At 34.3% G+C, this 19,146-nt stretch overlaps 1 protein-coding gene across 3 annotated transcripts in view; it reads right to left on the bottom strand.

Annotated features, from left to right (window-relative positions):
• REV3L (REV3 like, DNA directed polymerase zeta catalytic subunit) overlaps nucleotides 1-19,146 on the bottom strand; it is a 186,111-nt gene that overhangs the window by 97,136 nt on the left and 69,829 nt on the right. For all 3 annotated transcript variants that reach the window (XM_033418641.2, XM_049695490.1, XM_049695491.1), the window contains exons 5-10: nucleotides 17,381-17,480; nucleotides 12,798-12,892; nucleotides 12,120-12,224; nucleotides 11,033-11,117; nucleotides 10,797-10,945; nucleotides 611-730 (exon numbers count right to left, since the gene is read on the bottom strand). In XM_033418641.2, coding sequence (XP_033274532.2) covers nucleotides 611-730; nucleotides 10,797-10,945; nucleotides 11,033-11,117; nucleotides 12,120-12,224; nucleotides 12,798-12,892; nucleotides 17,381-17,480 — 654 coding nt within the window. The remainder of the gene's footprint in view (nucleotides 1-610; nucleotides 731-10,796; nucleotides 10,946-11,032; nucleotides 11,118-12,119; nucleotides 12,225-12,797; nucleotides 12,893-17,380; nucleotides 17,481-19,146) is intronic.

The following is a 19,146-nucleotide window of genomic DNA, read 5'->3' as shown; positions in this document are numbered from 1 at the left end:
GTGAGCAAGAAACATAAAATCACTATACCAAGCAAAGCAAGAGGCATGAAGTTCAATGATATCTCACTTTTTGCAAAGAAAATTTAAATAAAGTTCTGAAAAATGTCAGTAATTTAGACTAAATTATTGAAATGAAATCTAGCAAATGGTTTACCATATTAATGAAAATGCATTTATGGAGATGCAAAGATACTCAGAAATAACTGTCATGTTCTACATGCTAGTCAAAAATTAACAGCTCGAAAGGAATTGTCCAGGGAAATTCCTGATACTTACCAAGAAAGAATCAATTATGGTATTTTATTAATGTTCTTAACTTTGGAGAATTTTAATTCAAATTAAGCATATTTCCCCTTAAAACAATATGGCTCTCTTCCAAACAAAGTTAAAAAAAAAAAATTATTTTCTTACACAACTATTTTTCAGAAAAAGCTGTGTAGAAAACAAAAAAGAAGCTACTACATCTCATAATGCAAGATTTCATTTTTATACTAAGAATTTATCAAACATGCAATATTAACCTCTTCAAATCAAAGAAAAAAATACCACCTGACATACGCACTTTTGTTGATATAAGACACCGAAAATTTATGGCACAATTGTTACTTACAGAAAGCTGGTGACTCACTCAGTCTTTGGGTCAAAGGCTGAAAAGTCTGACTGTTTTCCATGAGGTTCAAAATTGCTTCTTCATTAATAAGAGCTTCCTCCACTTTGTGTCTAATATGACCTTAAGAGGACAAAGAGTACAAAAACATTAAAGTAAATGACCTAAATCTGAAATTTACTGTTTAGAATTTGTATAAATTAGGAAACATTACAATGTAAACCTATTTAAAATTTTGAAGTGTTGCTGACATATGCTAAATAAAACCATAATAAAACTTAATGAAAGCCACAGGAATATCTAACTAGTCATACAGAGTAATTAAAAAAACAAAAACAAAAAACCCTGAAACTGTGAATCACTAAATATTTACAATCTCTTTAGTCTCTAAATCCTACCTAGTATGTACAGACAGTAATATTACTCTGATAAAAATCAATGTACATTAAAATTTGTAAAATGAGTTCTTAGAGGGAAGTGCACAGTGATACAGGACTTCTTTAAGAAAAAAGAAAAAGCTCAAATAAACAATCTAACACATCACCTAGAAGAATTAGAAAAAGAAGAACAAACAAAACCTAAAGTCAGCAGAAGGAAGGAGATAATAAAGATCAGAGAGGAAATAAATAAAGTAGAGATTTAAAAAAATAGAAAAAAATCAATAAAACCAAGAGCTGATTCTTTGAAAGCATAAACAAAACTGACAAACCTCTGGCCAGGCTTAGCAAGAAAAAAGAGAGAAGACCCAAATAAACAAAATAAGAAATCAAAGAGGAGAAATCACAACTGATACTGCAGAAATACAAAAAACCGTAAGACAACACTATGAAAAATTACACAACCTAGAAGAAATGGACAACCTTCTAGAAACATACAGCCCTCCAAAACTGAAACAAGAAGAAACAGATAACTTGAACAGATCATCTGATCACTAGAAGTGAAACAGAATCTGTAATAAAAAAAACTCCCTGCAAACAAAAGTCCAGAACCAGATGTTTCACAGGTGAATTCTACCAAACGCACAAAGAAGAACTTATACCAATCCTTCTCAAACTCTTCCAAAAGATTGAAGAGAAAGGAATACTCCCAAAGACATTCTATGAAGCCACCATTACCCTGATACCAAAACTAGACAAAGACACTACCCAAAAAAGAAAATTACAGGTCAATATCTTTGATGAATATAGACGCAAAAATTCTCAATAAAATATTAGCAAACTGCATCCAACAACACGTAAAAAAGATCATACACCATGACCAAGCTGGATTCATCCCAAGGTCAAAAGGATGGTTCGACATATGCAAATCAACCATTGTGATACACCACATCAACAAACGAAAAGACAAAAACCACATAATCATCTCAATAGATGCAGAAAAAGTATCTGATAAAATTCAACATCCATTCATGATAAAAACTCTTACAAAAGTGGGTATAGAGGGAACATACCTCAGCATAACAAAAGCTATTTATGACAAACCCACAGCCAATATAATAATGATGAAAAGCTGAAAGCCTTCCTGCTAAACTCTGGAACAAGACAAGGAGGCCCACTCTCAACATTTCTATTCAACATAGTATTGGAAGCCCTAGCAACAGGAATCATACAAGAAAAAGAAATAAAAGGTATTCAAATTGGTAGGGAAGAGGTAAAATTGTCATTATATGCAGATGACGTGATAGTATATATAGAAAACCCTAAAGACTCCACATAAAAACTACTAGAACTGATAAATGAATACAAGGTAGCAGGATACAAGATTAACATACAGAAATTAGTTGCATTTCTTTACACTAACAATGAAATACCGGAAAGGGAATGTAAACAAACAATCCCTTTTAAAATCACATCAAAAAAATTAAAATACTTACGAATAAACCTCCCCAAGGAGGTGAAAGACTTATATGCTGAGAACTATTGATACAAAACATTAACAGAGGAAACTGAAGATGACTCAAAGAAATGGAAAGATATCCCATGCTCCTGGATTGGAAAAATTAATATTGTTAAAATGGCTATACTACCCAAAGCAATATACAGATTTAAGGCAATACTCATCAAAATACCCATGACATTTTTCACAGAACTAGAATAAATATTCCTAAAATTTATATGGAATCATAAGAGACCCAGAATTGCCAAAACAATCCTGAGGAAAAAGAACAAAGCAGGAGGCATAGCCCTTCCAGACTTCTGACAATACTACAAAATTACAGTACTCAAAACAGCATAGTATTGGCACAAAAACAGACATATAGATTAATGGAACAGAACAGAAAGCCCAGAAATAAACCCACACATGTATTGACAGTTAATCTTCAACAAAGGAGGCAAGAATATACAATGGGGAAAAGACAGTCTCTTCAGCAAGTGGTGTTGGGAAAGTTGGACAGCAGCATGTAAATCAATGAAACTAGAACACACCCTCATATCATGCACAAAAATAAACTCAAAATGGCTTGAAGATTTAAATATAAGACATCATAAAACTCCTAGAAGAGAACATAGGTAAAACATTCTCTGACATAAATTATACCAATGTTTTCTTAGGACAGCCTCCCAAGGCAACAGAAATAAAAACAAAAATAAACAAATGGGTCCTAATCAAATGTATAAGCTTTTGCACAGCAAAAGAAACCATAAACAAACCCACAGAATGGGAGAAAATATTTGCAAATCATGTGACCAACAAGGGCTTAATTTCCAAAATATACAAACAGCTCCTACAATTCAATAACAAAAAACCAAACATCCCAATTGAAAAATGGGCAGAAGACCTAAACAGACATTTCTCCAAAGAATACATATAGGTGGCCATTAGGTGCATGAAAGATGCTCATCATTGCTAATTATTAGAGAAATGCAAATCAAACTACAATGAGGTATAACCTCACACCAGTGAGAATAGCCATCATTAAAAAGACTACAAATAACAAATGCTGGAGAGGGTGTGTAGAAAAGGGGAACCCTCCTACACTGTTGGTGGGAATGTAAGTTGGTACAGCCACTACAGAAAACAGTATGAAGGTCCTCAAAAAACTAAAAACAGAGTTGCCCTAGGATCCAGCAATGCCATTCTTGGGCATATACCCAGACAAAACTATAATTCAAAAAGATACATGCACCCCTATGTTCATAAAAGCACTATTCACAACAGACAAGACATGGAAACAACCTAAATGTCCACTGATAGATGAATGGATGAAGAAGATGTGGTATACTTATACAATGGAATACTACTCAGCCATTAAAAAGAATGAAATAAGGTCATTTTCAGCAACATGGATGGACATAGAGATTATCATACTGAGCAAAGTAAGTCAGAAAGACTTTGAAAGACAAATACCATGTTATCACTTATATGTGGAATCTAAAATATGACACAAATGAACTTCTCTACAAAACAGAAACAGACTCACAGAGACTTGTGGTTGCCAAAGGGGAGGGGAGTGGAGAAGGGAAGGATTGAGAGTTTGGGATTAGCAGATGCAAACTATTATATATAGGATAGATAAACAACAAGGTCCAACGATATGGCACAGGGAACTATATTCAATATCTTGTAATAAAACATAATGGAAAAGAATATGAAAAAGAATATATATATATATGTATAATGGAGTCACTTTGCTGTACAGCAGAAATTGTACACAACAGGGAATCAACAATACTTCAAAAAAACATTTTTTTAATATAAAAATGTTACCACTTACAAAAAATAAAATAAAATTTATAAAACAAACAGAAAAGACAAGTTGTCCGACTTAAATAATAAAATTCTCTAGGTCTTCCCTGGTGGTGCAGTGGTTGAGAGTCCGCCTGCCGATGCAGGGGACACGGGTTCGTGTCCTGGTCTGGGAAGATCCCACATGCCGCGGAGCGGCTGGGCCCGTGAGCCATGGCCGCTGAGCCTGCGGGTCCCGAGCCTGTGCTCCGCAATGGGAGAGGCCACAACAGTGAGAGGTCCGAGTACCACAAAAAAAAAAAAAAAGAAAGAAAGAAAAAAAAATTCTGTATAGTTTATTTTGAAATAATTCATTTTACATTAACTTTATATTTCTCCATATCTTTTAATTCATGATTTTAAAATGTAAGTCTTTTGCCATGTGATTTTTATAGAAGGTCTAATGTACAGAGGGATTAAATAATTTTTAGAAGATAAAATGAATCTCATAATCTAATCAAAGGGAGAGAGAGAATAAAAAGCACATAATAGTAGGGGAAAAGAAGACTATATAGGACTTCCCTGGTGGCGCAGTGGTGAAGAATCCACCTGCCAATGCAGAGGACATGGGTTTGAGCCCTGGTCTGGGAAGATTCCACATGCCGCGGAGCAACTAAGCCCATGCGCCACAACTACTGAACTGTGCTCTAGAGCCCACAAGCCACAACTACTGAGCACACGTACCACAACTACTGAAGCCCACGCGCCTAGAGCCCGTGCTCCGCAATAAGAGAAGCCACCAAAATGAGAAGCCCGTGCACCGCAACGAAGAGTAGCCCCCACTCGACACAACTAGAGAAAGCCCGCGTGCAGCAACAAAGACCCAATGCAGCTAAAAATAATTTTTAAAACACCTCAATAATCTTAAAAAAAAAGACTATATAGCAAAATATGGCAAGCAGTTTAAAGAAAGCTAATTGGAAACAGTTCTATTTTTCTCCTTCTGATATTCAGACTTAAAACTAAGTGTTTTTCAACAGTTTTTAAAAGAGAGTTAGAAGCTTCAGGAATATTTTTAACACATCCTAGAAATATTTTAACACACATAGCAAGCCTAATAGTGTTTAGTCAAAATGAAAGAACAAAAAAACCACAGAAAATAGGTCATCTCAAAACAACAAAACAATGAGATCAGTGAAAACAAAAGATGGTTCTCACACTAATAACAAAATAGACAAGACTGGCAAGAATGATCACAACAAAATAGAGAGAAGGCATAAACAATGTTAGAAATACAAGTTGAAGTGCCAAAGGTAAAAGAGGCACGTTAAAGTAATACTATGAACAACTTTATACCACAAATATGGAAAAATCAGATTAAATGGATAATTTCTTAGGAAAAATATGATATAAACTGATTCAAACAGAAACAGAAAACTTGAGTAGACCTGTAACAATTAAGGAAGTTGAATTAATAGCTTAAAATCCACTCCCTTTACTTCCCACCCCCCCCCACCCCTGCCACATAAAATCAACCCACAAAAATCTATATAACTCTGGATGGTTTTACAGATGAGATCTATCAAACCTCTAAGATTTAGATTATATCAATCTAATAAAAATTCTTGAAAGGAGAGTTGAAAAATATGAAAAGCTCCACAATGCATTTAATGGGGACAAAGTATGAATCTTTCTCAATTACTGAAAAAAAAAAAGTTACAATTCTAAACAAAATATTACCAAAGTAGATATAGCAACATTTAAAAAAACACACTACATTATGACAACAAAGGATTTATTTCAGGAGTGCAAGGATAGTTTAACATTAGATACATTAACATTATTAATTTAACTACCATATTAACAGAATAAAAGAGAAAAACTGATTATGTCAATATTTTCAAAAAAAAAAATTTGGTAAAATTTAATATCCATTCATGATTTCAAAAAACCCAAACTTCGGGCTTCCCTGGTGGCGCAATGGTTGAGAGTCCGCCTACCGATGCAGGGGACACGGGTTCATGCCCCGGTCCCGGAAGATCCCACATGCCACGAAGCAGCTGGGCCCGTGAGCCACGGCGCTGAGCCTGCACGTCCGGAGCCTGTGTTCCACAACGGGAGAGGCCACAACAGTGAGAGACCCGCGTACCTCCCCCCGCAAAAAAACCAAAAAAAAAAAAAAAACCCCAAACTTCTTAAGAAGCAAGAAACAAGAGATAATAAACTGATTATAAAGTTTATCTACCAATATCCTGTAGTAAATTTCATACTTAATGATGAAATATAAAAGCATTCACTTTAAAGCCAGGAAAAACGTTTTTTTTCCATATCTACTTAATATCACCGTTAAGTTCTTAAGCACTGCATTAAAACATTAAAAAAGTATAAGGATGGGAAGGGAAGTAATACAATTATTATTTTCTGATGATGACTCTATACACAGAAAATGCAATCAAAAAGACATATTAACTATTAGCACTAATAAAAGTTGCTGGATATAAGACTGACACACAAGGTCAGTGAAGTTCCTAATACCAGCAATTAGAAGATGTAATTTTTGAAAGCTAAACTTAAAACTGCAACATTTATAAGGCACCTGGAGTATATCTAATAAAAGATATAAAATAATTTTACCAGAAAAATTGCAGAACTTTATTGAAAGACATGAAAGAAGACCAAATAAACTGAGAAATATATCATGTGCATAAATGAGCTAATTTGATATATAGAAAGATTTAAAATGTTTCTAAATTGGTCTATAAATTCAATAAATTTCCAATAAAATCTCAACAGGGTTCTTCCCAGAAACAAAACAATCTGATCTTAAAATTAACATGGGAAAGCTTTTTTTTTTTAATAAGATGTTGGGGGTAGGAGTTTATTAATTAATTTATTTATTTTTGCTGTGTTGGGTCTTCGTTTCTGTGCGAGGGCTTTCTCTAGTTGTGGCAAGCGGGGGCCACTCTTCATCGCAGTGTGCGGGCCTCTCACCATCGCGGCCTCTCTAGTTGCGGAGCACAGGCTCCAGACGCGCAGGCTCAGTAGTTGTAGCTCACGGGCCTAGTTGCTCTGTGGCATGTGGGATCCTCCCAGACCAGGGCTCGAACCCGTGTCCCTTGCATTAGCAGGCAGATTCTCAACCACTGCACCACCAGGGAAGCCCTGGGAAAGCTTTTTTTAAAGATCAAGAGTAAATACGACAATTTTGTAGATGGCTAGTGGGAAGCTGCTGCATAGCACAGGGAGATCATCTTGGTGCTTTGTGATGACCTAGAGGAGTGCGATAGGAAGGGTGGGAGGGAGGGAGGCTTAAGAGGGAGGGGTTATGGGGATGTATGTATACATATAACTGATTCACTTTGTTGTACAGCAGAAACTCACACAACATGGTAAAGCAATTATACTCCAATAAAGATGTATTAAAAAAAAGAGTAAATAAGATAATTTTGAAGCTAAATAGGGAAGATCTGCTCCTGATATGTATCATTACTTACGAAGCAACAGTAATTACAACAGTATGACATTAACATGGGAGAACACAACCGAGGTTGGGGAATTCAGTGGAAAAAAAAAAACTTTTCAATAAATATGTTGGAACCACTAGCTCTTTATATCTAGAAAAATAAATAACAATAAGATCCTTACTATATACACAAGTAAAATGTCAAATGAACTGAAGACCTACATGTGAAAAACCAATCTGTAAGCACACATAAACCTTAAGGATGAAAACTTTCATTACATCCAGAAAGGGAAGGAATTGTAAACCAGGCACAAAAACCAAACAGTAAAGGAAAAAAACTGTTAAATTTAAGGTTAAAATTGAAGACATGTAAAACACTTTAAAAAAGAGAAAAGGGAAGAAAATCGAAAAAAAAAGCTAAAAAAAATTTTGTGGAGACTTTAAAGTGTAATTCTAGATGAGGAGAAAATATCTCTACAATAAATATAACTGATAAAGGCTTGATATCCAGAAAATATGAGGAATTCCTACAAATTAGTAAGAAAAAGAGTACAGATCCAGTAGAAAATGAGCAAAGAACATGAATAAGCAATTCTCAGATAAAGAGATCCAAATGCTCAAACTTATTAGTAATCAGGAAATGAAGATTAAACTAAGGAGATTTAGATTTCAAAGAATGAGAATGGCAAAAAATTTTTACACCTTACACTATCAAATATTGTTGAGGATGTAGGGAAGTTTAAGCTCTAACACATCGTGGGAATATAAACTTAGGTACATTTTATAAAGCAACTGTGAAATACTGGCTTTACTACCAAATGTGATAGTTTTATTGTTAACATACCTCAAAATCTGAAAAATTAAGCACTAAAATTGAGCTTATAAGGAAAATAAAAGGCTAAGACAAAACTTATGCAACTCTGTAATGAGAACACTAACAAAATCAATAATTGGTACCTGAGGAAATAAACTGCTCAGTCAGGCAGGCAGCTCAGTGTGGCTGGAGGCTGTCATAGCAGATATTAAAAATGCACAGAAAATAATAGTATGGAAATTCTGGGTACATTTTGATTAGGATGGGGCTCGCAGATGCTAAGACAAAGCAAATGGAAATAGAGCTCTGAGCCAGAAGGCTGCCATTAAAGTACTGAGGAGAGGGTGAAACCTGCCATGAGTCACAGAGGGCACAACACTAGGATGCAACTCTAGGGAAGGAGGAAGCCCTGGGTGGGTGTAGGTGCTCATTTCTAGCTGTTGTTTAATACAGTCAAAAGAGCCCCTGCTGCCAATGCAGCAGTGAAAAGAGGGCTTTTCCTTTCCTACTGAAGGCTGCAATTCTACTCCTCCTATTCTGGCTCCTCTTGCCTAAAAAAATTTTATGCGAAACAACATGACTTCTAAGTAAAACTTTAATTATTCTCTTATTTACCAATCATGTATAAGCTAACTGTATTACAAAAACCCTGTTAGAATAGATGCTATCTAGGTAGAGTATAATACACACACCCTAAGACCTGGCAAATTACACTTCTGTATGTCTTCTGTAAAGAAACTCTTGCACATGGCCACAAGGTGACAGACATAACACTGTTAACAACAGTGCAAAAGTGAAAACCATCTAATAGTTGTAGAGAACAGAAACACTTGTTTAGTCTTACAAAAGAATGCTAATCAGCAGCTAAAATGAATGACCTAGAAACATGTAAGAACAAGGATAGATTCCAAAGTTATTATTGCTGACACAAAAGATACTCAACATCATTAATGAGGGGTATGATGATTAAACCATAATGAGATGCCGTTTCACACATACTAGGATGGCTATATAAAAAAAGACAGATAATAACAAGTGTTAGTGAGATCGTGGGGTTTCTGAAACCCTCATATACTGCTGGTGGGAATGTAAAACAGTGCAGTCACTTTGGAAAACAGTTTGGCAATTTATTAAAAATTACACACAAATTTATCAAACGATCCAGCAATTCTCTTCCTTGTTATCTACTCAAGAAAAATGAAAATATATACCCATACAAAGACATAAATGTTCAGAGCATCATTATTCTTAAGGGCCAAAAAGTGAAAACAACTCAAATTTTCATCAACTGATGAATTAGTCAATAAAATATATCAGTAGAATGCACTACTACTAGGCAATAAAATGGAATGAAATACTGATAGATACTCCAATATGGATGAGCCTGAAAACATTATGCTAAGTGAAAGAAGCAAGGCACAAAAGACCACATTTTGTATGATTCATTTACATGACATATCCAGAAAAGGCAAATCTTGAGAGACAAGGAAGAAGATGAGTGGTTACTTGGGGTTGGAGGTGTGACTGCAAATGGACACAAAGAATCTTATGAGGAGAAGGAACTATTCTAAAATTGAATTACGGAGATGTTAGTACAACTCTGTAAATTTACTATAAATCACTGAGTTATACACTTAAAATGAGTGAATTTTATGTTACATAAATTATACTCTAATTAAGTGGTTAAAAAACATAACGTTGAATGAAAAAAAGCAAGTTACTTAATCTACGCCAAGTAGGACACCATTTATGTAAAATCTAAAACCTAAAATAATAGTATATGGGCTTCCCTGGTGGCGCAGTGGTTGAGAGTCCGCCTGCCGATGCAGGGGACACGGGTTCGTGCCCCGGTCCGGGAAGATCCCACATGCCGCAGAGCAGCTGGGCCAATGAGCCATGGCCACTGAGCCTGCGCGTCCGGAGCCTGTGCTCCGCAACGGGAGAGGCCACAACAGTGAGAGGCCCGCGTACCACAAAAAATAAATAATAGCATATGTTTTGGACATACATATACAAGAAAACACAAAATCATATATTGTAACAGTTTGTACCAACTTCAGAATAGTGCTTACCTCTAGAGATGAAGAAAAGGTAAAAGAATGGGAGAGAGGTCTTTGCTACATCAATGATGTTTATTTCTCAGGAAAAAAAAAAATTAGCTAACTCAACCAAATACTTATATCTCAGTGCTAGATACACAGGATGTCTGTTATGGTATTTTCTGTACACTTGAAAGAAAACCTCACCTTTGCTCAACTCTGTGTCTTTGTGGACTTCTACCATATTAGCCGGTGTACAGTGAGGAATATCAGGAGATAGAACCTCAGAGTGCAATGTTAATTCAGCAGAGAACTCCTGGGATCCATCGCTGTAGTCCACAGATCCTGATAATGTTCTGCTTAATTAAAACATATCCTTTATAACAAACTATATATCAAAGCAATAAAATTAGTTCTGAGATCTATAATAAATAACCACTTACACAGAGAAATCATTCTGTTTCAGAATTTCCTGAAGTCTCTTCTGAAATGTTTTTTCACTTTCTGTTGCTGGCACAAACCTGTGATCTTTGAATTTTAAAAGTGCATTAAAAAATGTAGAAAGCAAATAAATGAAATATTTTCCTTTTTCCTAGAAGAGCTTTTAAAATAGTAGCAATTTCCTATCCTTGACACATACAACACCACATAAAAGTAGTCCTATTATAAATCAAACAAAAGAGAAATGGTTGTTACTGAAGCTATGAAATTAAGCACTTAAAGTCAGTCTAAGATTAAGTTCTACAACTTAAATCTAAAAGAGAAAAACATTATTTTCTACCTATAAATGTATCATACACCCCGAACCTAGAAATTTTCCCTTTATAAAATATTTCTATTTTAAAAGAAATTAAAGGCATTCAAAACTTATCAAAGGATTTTTAGGGTCCAAGAGATTATAATACAAATTTTAATTGGACTTCAGTATAGGCTTACTACTGTATTTCAAATACCTTTGCCTTTTGAATTATGTCTTCTATTCTTTTACCTTTATTTAAAAATTTTTGTTGTATCCATGGCATTAATTAAGCCCCTTCAAATTCTTTTTGAATATAGCAGGGTTTAGTAAAAAATAAAATGAGTATTTTCTTCAGAGATGTACAAGGTAATCAAAGTCAGAATTTATATGACATACCCAGAAAATAACATGGGGGCAGAATTTCATGGGTGACATTTTCAAAGCATAATGAATTAAATGAAGTGTTTCTAAGTTGGGACTCATGCTCTTCTTTAAGTATTCTATAGCTCATTTGGAAATACAAGAGGTTAAAACATACCACAGAATGAAAAAGGAGAAAAAGGTACTACCAGTGAAAACCAAGGCCAATGAAGATGTCAATTTCTCATGCGAAGAGAGACAATGAGTGACACTTTGGAGGTACAGAATTATGGTTCAGAGCAATGAGAATAGGGAAAATATATATAGAAAATTTAAAGGTAGTTTGAAAAGCAAAATCTAATGTCACAGTAAAAACTCAATGGCTTAAACTTTTCCATTAAAATATCCAGTTAAAAGAAAATCATTTATACCTTGTGATTCGGGTTGACTAATTTGAGAAGTTTCATTTTTGTTTCTTCGCCGTTGCTTTTCATCTTCCCATATGGCCTGTAGACCAGGGTTTCCACCAATTTGAGCTGTAATCATAATAATACTTCAATATTACAAGGGTCAAAGTGAAAAATACTTGCTTAAAGAAAAGAAATCCATACTTAAAAAAAAAATACTGTCTTTTAAGAAAAACAATTACCTACTTTGTGTAATAAAACAGACAAATTATCCCAACCTATATTTACTGTATTACTCCTTTTTTAGTTTTCCTACTAGTTCCCAAAAACACAGCAAGTGAATAAGATTCAAACATTTGATTATAGCCAGCAGACCTAAAAGTCTCCTCCCTGGTATATAACCTGGAAATAAAAAAATTAAAAGGCAGAGCATAGTAAATTCTTTTATAATGGCTAATTTATTTAGTGTCACACTTACTTTAGGTTCATGTCTATGCAAACAAACTCATATGAATGAAAGCATAAATGAAAAAATAATGACTATCTCATCAGAGGTACAGAAAAAAATCTTCATAACATTTTACATCCTCCTTCTTTAAGTAATTTCACTTCCCTAGTAACGTTTTCTTCCCTACTTTTTCCAACCTTTGGTCATGGATTTTTAAAAATAAAAACATATATTAACAATAACTGTGTATATACCTTCAATGTCCAACCGATTTAAGATATCAGCAGCTACAGCATCCACTTCTAATTCACAAGTACTCTGTGGTTCAACACCTTCCAGTATTAAAGAGCTGTATTAAAGAAGTATCAAAAGACACAATAATTAAGAGAAAATTTTCTTAAGATTTTTATTACTTAACAATTTTTCATGTTTATGTGGTAACCAGAAAAACCAGTGATATTATATTAATCCACAATTATTCATGACATAATTGATACTGTGTGTATATACAAAGAAACAAAAAACAGGAAGAGAAACACAAAATTGACAACTCCATTGAGATACTTTTGGAGTCTATTTTACATATTTTGGTTCATTATATTTTATAGAAAAGGAATGTACAATGTTTCAGCATGTGGGTCACATCCAGGGCAGGATGGGATAAGATAACAGAGGAACAACAGAGGGGATGCATCAAAAACCATACACACATGCAATTATTTGCCCAGAGGCATCTATCTCAGCAATCGTAGATGGTTTTTAAAAATGAGGAGGGAATATATATATAAAACAAAAGATGAGGGGAGGTGAACATACTGAAGAGTGAGCAAATGATACTGTTCTCCCTGCCCTCAACTACTGCTAAGCTGGAGAATGTTTAAAAATTTTCCATAACTATAGAATTGAGAAACCACATGAGTCCAATAGTGGGATCATAGCTAGGAAAAGAGGTGACACCATGAGGTCATTACTTTTTATGAGAACTACAGAACTATTCCCCACTAATGCTCTTTGACTCAAAAGCATTTTTGTTTTTCATCAGAACCACATGAAAGATTTCAGATGACATCACATAAATGTCCCTGCTTGACAGAATAAACATGACAACTAGTATGGATCCCAGTTTATCCATTCCAAAATTCATATCTCCTACCAACAGGGACACCAAATGAAAAGGAGAGAACTTTACTAGAAAGTGGATGATAGAAGATTTCATTAATATTTGAAACATTTAAAAATGTTTTACGAGAAACATTAACAAAACCTCATTTTCCATTGTCTATACCTAAAGAATGGGTGTTTGAACAGAAATTTTGATGGAATATTAGAGATTAATTTGTTAAACCACAAAACTTTTACTATTTATATATATGTATAGACACAACACACACATATATCTTTTTACCATTGACAGAGAAGGAACATATTAGTCAACCTATCACAATATATCCATCTCTTTAACTTTCAGAAAAAGTAATTGTCAATATAGCTTGTCTTCTTTACCCATATAATTTACGAACATCAGTTATGCCATGAATTAAAGTACCAGATAAAATAGTTTTTGGCCAACAGTTTTCTCCTTTATACTAAAAAGTTTCACACTTTTGGAAGCGGTGTATTATACATTTCAAGGGTGAACTTTCCAGGAGTAGAACATTTGTGACAAAGGAGGGAAACAATAACATTAAAAAATGCAATCTCTTCGGCTTCCCTGGTGGCGCAATGGTTGGGAATCCGCCTGACGATGCAGGCGACGTGGGTTCGTGCCCTGGTCCGGGAAGATCCCGCATGCCGTGGAGCGGCTGGGCCCGTGAGCCATGGCCACTGGGCCTGTGCGTCCGGAGCCTGTGCTCCGCAACGAGAGAGGCCACAACAGTGAGAGGCCCACGTACCACAGGAAAAAAAAAAAAAAAAAATGCAATCTCATAGAAGAAATTTACAACTATTTCTTGCCTACTTCAGACATTCAGTATAGGAGGAGTTCCTAGGGAAAGGAAGTAGTTTTCAGAATTAAAAATTTGTTTCCAGTAAACAGAAAAAGTGTGAGTAAAAAAATCAAGTCAGCAAATACATGTAGACCATTCATTTTAGTCATGAAAGGTAGATAAGCAATACAATGGTATTTAGAAAACCATGCCTCTCTGAACATTTCTGTTCATAGCTTAACACAACAGACAATTACAGTCAGTAATTACAATCACTGAGGGTGGAGTTCAGACATATACAATTTTAAAAATCTGTTCAGATCATTCTGATGGACAGCCAGGTTGAGATTACTGCAGTAGACTCAACTTTTGTGAATTTAACACTCTGGCAAATGACCTTGAAGGTCCATGATATGTGGTAATTTACAACGAGCTAGCAGGTAAGGTTAGTACAGCTGCTAACTCAGCACTCTTATCTCATTATGAGTTTGTTGCTCTCTATTTGTTATGGACCTTGAAATAATGTTTGTGAAGGGATATAAAATACTTTTGGGTTAAAAAAAAAACCAAACAAAAAAAGGTACCCAGAGGAAGGTGCTAGTACTGGGGATAAAAATGAGACTAATAAAATTTAAGAGCACTGATTTGGCAAAAATGTTTGACATTATGTTATCTGTATTTGATAAAATTATGGATTTTCATGTTTAATATAAGAATCCTAAAAACTTGGGACAAAAATATATAGCTAGCCTACATTTATTATAAATTCTAATTCTGAATACCTTGTCTAGTTTCACTAGTTTGCCTTTTCATATCTTTGCTCTTAAAAGTAATGATTCAAACTTTTCATTATAATACAGAGAGCTTCTCCAAACTAACTCATAAGCAGTGAAGCTTTACTATAGTCTTATGACCTAACCAGAAAGATGTTTGTTCAAAAAGGCTTCAAATAAAAATAAACCTAGACTTGAATTGATCATGCAAAAAACAAGTTAATGTAGAACTTTGAAAACCACGGGATCTAGTGAGTAGGTAAAATCCTTGGGTTAAGTTGATTTGCTCCAATTTTAGAGACATAGAGGAACTGTATCACAGGCATAAAAATGAGAAAGTAAATAGTTTGTCAGTCACTTTGCTCTGGACTGATTAGAAATTGAATTTGATGTGGTAAATAATGCTGTCTCTAAAGTTGATACCACTTCAACACAATTATAAAAACAATTCTGCTGTATCTGAGAGGGAACCTAGAAGTACATGTGTATGTGTACATATACAACTTTTACCAAAAAGTCCTGATACATGTTAACTGAATCTAGAAGTAAAGCAAGTCACTGTCCACTTGAAGTCTTTGAAGTCTCATTCTGGTATAATATTCCAGTCATAAAACAATGTATTTCCATCATCATTTAATGAGATTCTCTCTTAATTTTAGGTCTTAAAAAGCCCAAGTAATTCTATAATATGGAAATTCTGTGAAGAACATATTAAGATCTTAAACTATATAAATTAAGCTCTAAACAAATATTTTTGACAGTTTATCTTCAACTGATTAATAAATTCACATTTTCTTACCTTGAAATAAAAAATAAAGTCATTTCACTAAACACTTTTTCTACTTTGCACTTTACATAAAAAATATCTGCTTAGAAACGTATCAGGTGACATATGTGTAGTGAAAAGAGGAAACCATACCACCCTATCAATATCCAAATGATCAATAAAACAATCAAGAAAGCTTGGGCAACAACTTTGTGGCATAAAACAGAAAACCTCTGAGTTCTATGTAGATTAAGCTATTACTGATAATTTAGATAGGTACTGATTACATATCTGCTTTATGGTAAGGAAATCTAAACAGTTGGAATATGTTACCGCCTCTAAGAAAGTCTAATAAATAATAAAAGTCAAAAGAAATTATAAGTTGTATTATTCATATACACTATGTCAACCCACTTTTTTCCCCACAAATATATATATATATTTTTTTTTTTTTTTTTTTTTTTTTTTTTGCGGTACGCAGGCCTCTCACTGTTGTGGCCTCTCCTATTGCGGAGCACAGGCTCCAGACGCGCAGGCTCAGCGGCCATGGCTCACGGGCCCAGCCGCTCCACGGCATGTGGGATCTTCCCGGACCGGGGCACAAACCCGTGTCCCCTGCATCGGCAGGCAGACTCTCAACCACTGCGCCACCAGGGAAGCCCTCCCCACAAATATTTAATATTTGGAAATATTTAGGGGTTATTTTTATTTAAAATATTCGCCATTTAGGTTTTTTTTTTAGCTGTGTTGGGTCTTTTTTGCTACGCGCAGGCTTTCTCTAGTTGCAGCGAGTGGAGGCTACTCTTCATTGCGGTGTGTGGCCTCCTCACTGCAGTGGCTTCTCTTCTTGCACAGGCTCTAGGCATGCGGGCTCAGAAGTCGTGGCTCACGGGCTCTAGAGCACAGGCTCAGTAGTTGTGGCACATGGGCTTAGTTACTACGCGGCATGTGGGATCTTCCCGGACCAGGGATTGAACCCGTGTCCCCTGCACTGGCAGATGGATTCTTAACCACTGCACACCAGGGAAGTCCTGCCATTTAGGTTTTAGATTGTTATTTTATTATGCAATTTTTACTTGACAAGTTATAGGATGTCAATTTAGAATGTACAAAGAAGATGGATGTTGGAGAGAAGTATAAACACAACCAGATTTCTTTTATTAATTAGGTAATAACTAGGTATATTTTCATGGTCTGTTCTTGAAATCTATGATCCATGTAACAAACTAATGTTGAGATTTGCTTTTTTGATAAACTTACAGATAAAAAACAATTACAATAAAGGTTAAAATTAAATTATGCTAACCATTGACTTCTGAATAGAGTAGGATATATGTAAATAACTTTTCCTTTCCTTTACAACATAAACTAACCTTGGTATTTCGTCTTCTTCCCACCGAAATAAAGTACCAGTAAGAGAATTTCTTCCTGGTAGCTGATTCTTGCAAGATCCACTCGCACGTAATGGATCACCTAGGAATAAAAAGGTAAAAGGGGTAAGTTCCACTTTTAACTTACATATAATTACCCTTTAAGTATATTAGTAAACAACCCATATGACCAGTTCCTAAAATTGTATCCTAAAAATTCATAAACATACCGGAATGCATATGCACAGTGGAGAGTAATGATTCCAAACCAACATGGGGAAAAGTATTTGCAATATATGGATATGAAAGAGAAATGGCCACAATACCTTCATACTAGAATAGAATTATGATACATTTAAATGCGCTATTGTGATAGGTATGCTTCAAATCTCATTTTAAAAATAAAGAACTAAGAATTTTTGTAGACTTTAAATTCCTAGGGTATTCTATATGAGCCTCAACTAAAATTCTAGTGGAAATCAGATTCCAGATAAAATTCAAAACATACTTTAATGCTAACCCCTGAATAAAAAGAAAATACACAATGCATTTCGAAAGTAATGGCAGTAACAGTGAGTGGAAACCTGGGGCAAATGCAAATACAATTTGACGAGCAGTTGGAGGGAACTATGCATTTGCTTAGTTGTCCCAGCTGTAGAAACTGAGTCCTGGGGCCATACTTTGGAAGTAGTCTCTAAATTTTAGCAATTTTTTTGTGATCTCTTATGGGGAATTTAAATTTTCAGATAAAGAAAGCTTGAGTGAATGGCATAGAAGGAATCCTAACATTAAGAAAGATATTAAATTTGCAATCCTCTCCAACTAAATTTGATACTTTTTCTTATTTGGTTAGCTTGATCACAAAATTATGTAATTAATTAGACTTACCATCTTTGCTATATTAACAAAACACATAACAAACCATGTAACTGATTCTATATACCTTCAGAAGTTTCTGAAGGCTTTGCTGTTATGTGGCTAGGGCATGTATATGAAATTACTTTGCAAGTTGTAAATTAAAACACAAATATTATTTTCTAAGAAATTTATATGAGTGAAAAATCTACACAAGTTTACTAATTCAAAGTTATCACAGTATAAAAATTCACACTTTACCTCCACTTTATGTATTATTTTATTTAAAAATACATATATAATTCTTTTCAACTCTGGATGTTAAAAATGTAATATAAAGGCACTATGGAGAACTGTAAAAAAATCCCTCTATGATGCTAAAAATATTTACTCTATTTAAGTACTTCTATATACTTCACCTTAACAACAGTAATTAGCAACATTTCCGTTTCATTTGGCAACTAAGTATATAACTGAATAATAAGACAAAATGGTATATGCATATGTAGTATTAAAATTTCTAAATATTTTTCACTTTTGAATTTATTTTCAAGACTACATTATGTACTAAATTAACTTGTCTTACAAGATTAAAATGTTAAGTTGTACATATATATGCAACATATTTACAATAAGTTTACTGTCCATTTAATTATGTGTCTGATATTACATGACAAAATATAATACAAAAAAATTCACCTATTCTTTTCATTATAATCTTTTATCTATTTTTTTAACAAAACAAAACAAAAACCTAAAATAAACATTTCACCATACTTGAAATTTCCCTGCTTTTAATTTCCCCCAACGAAATTTCATATATTTCTGCCTTCAAATTGTAAAAATTTTCCGTATTTTGAAAAAAAAATCCCTTCCAATACTCATTTAACTTTTATAACTAAAATAAATGGCTT

The sequence above is a fragment of the Orcinus orca genome, chromosome 12 (assembly GCF_937001465.1).
Source record: "Orcinus orca chromosome 12, mOrcOrc1.1, whole genome shotgun sequence".
Taxonomy (NCBI): domain Eukaryota; kingdom Metazoa; phylum Chordata; class Mammalia; order Artiodactyla; family Delphinidae; genus Orcinus; species Orcinus orca.
This window is presented reverse-complemented; position numbering and strand designations above follow the sequence as displayed.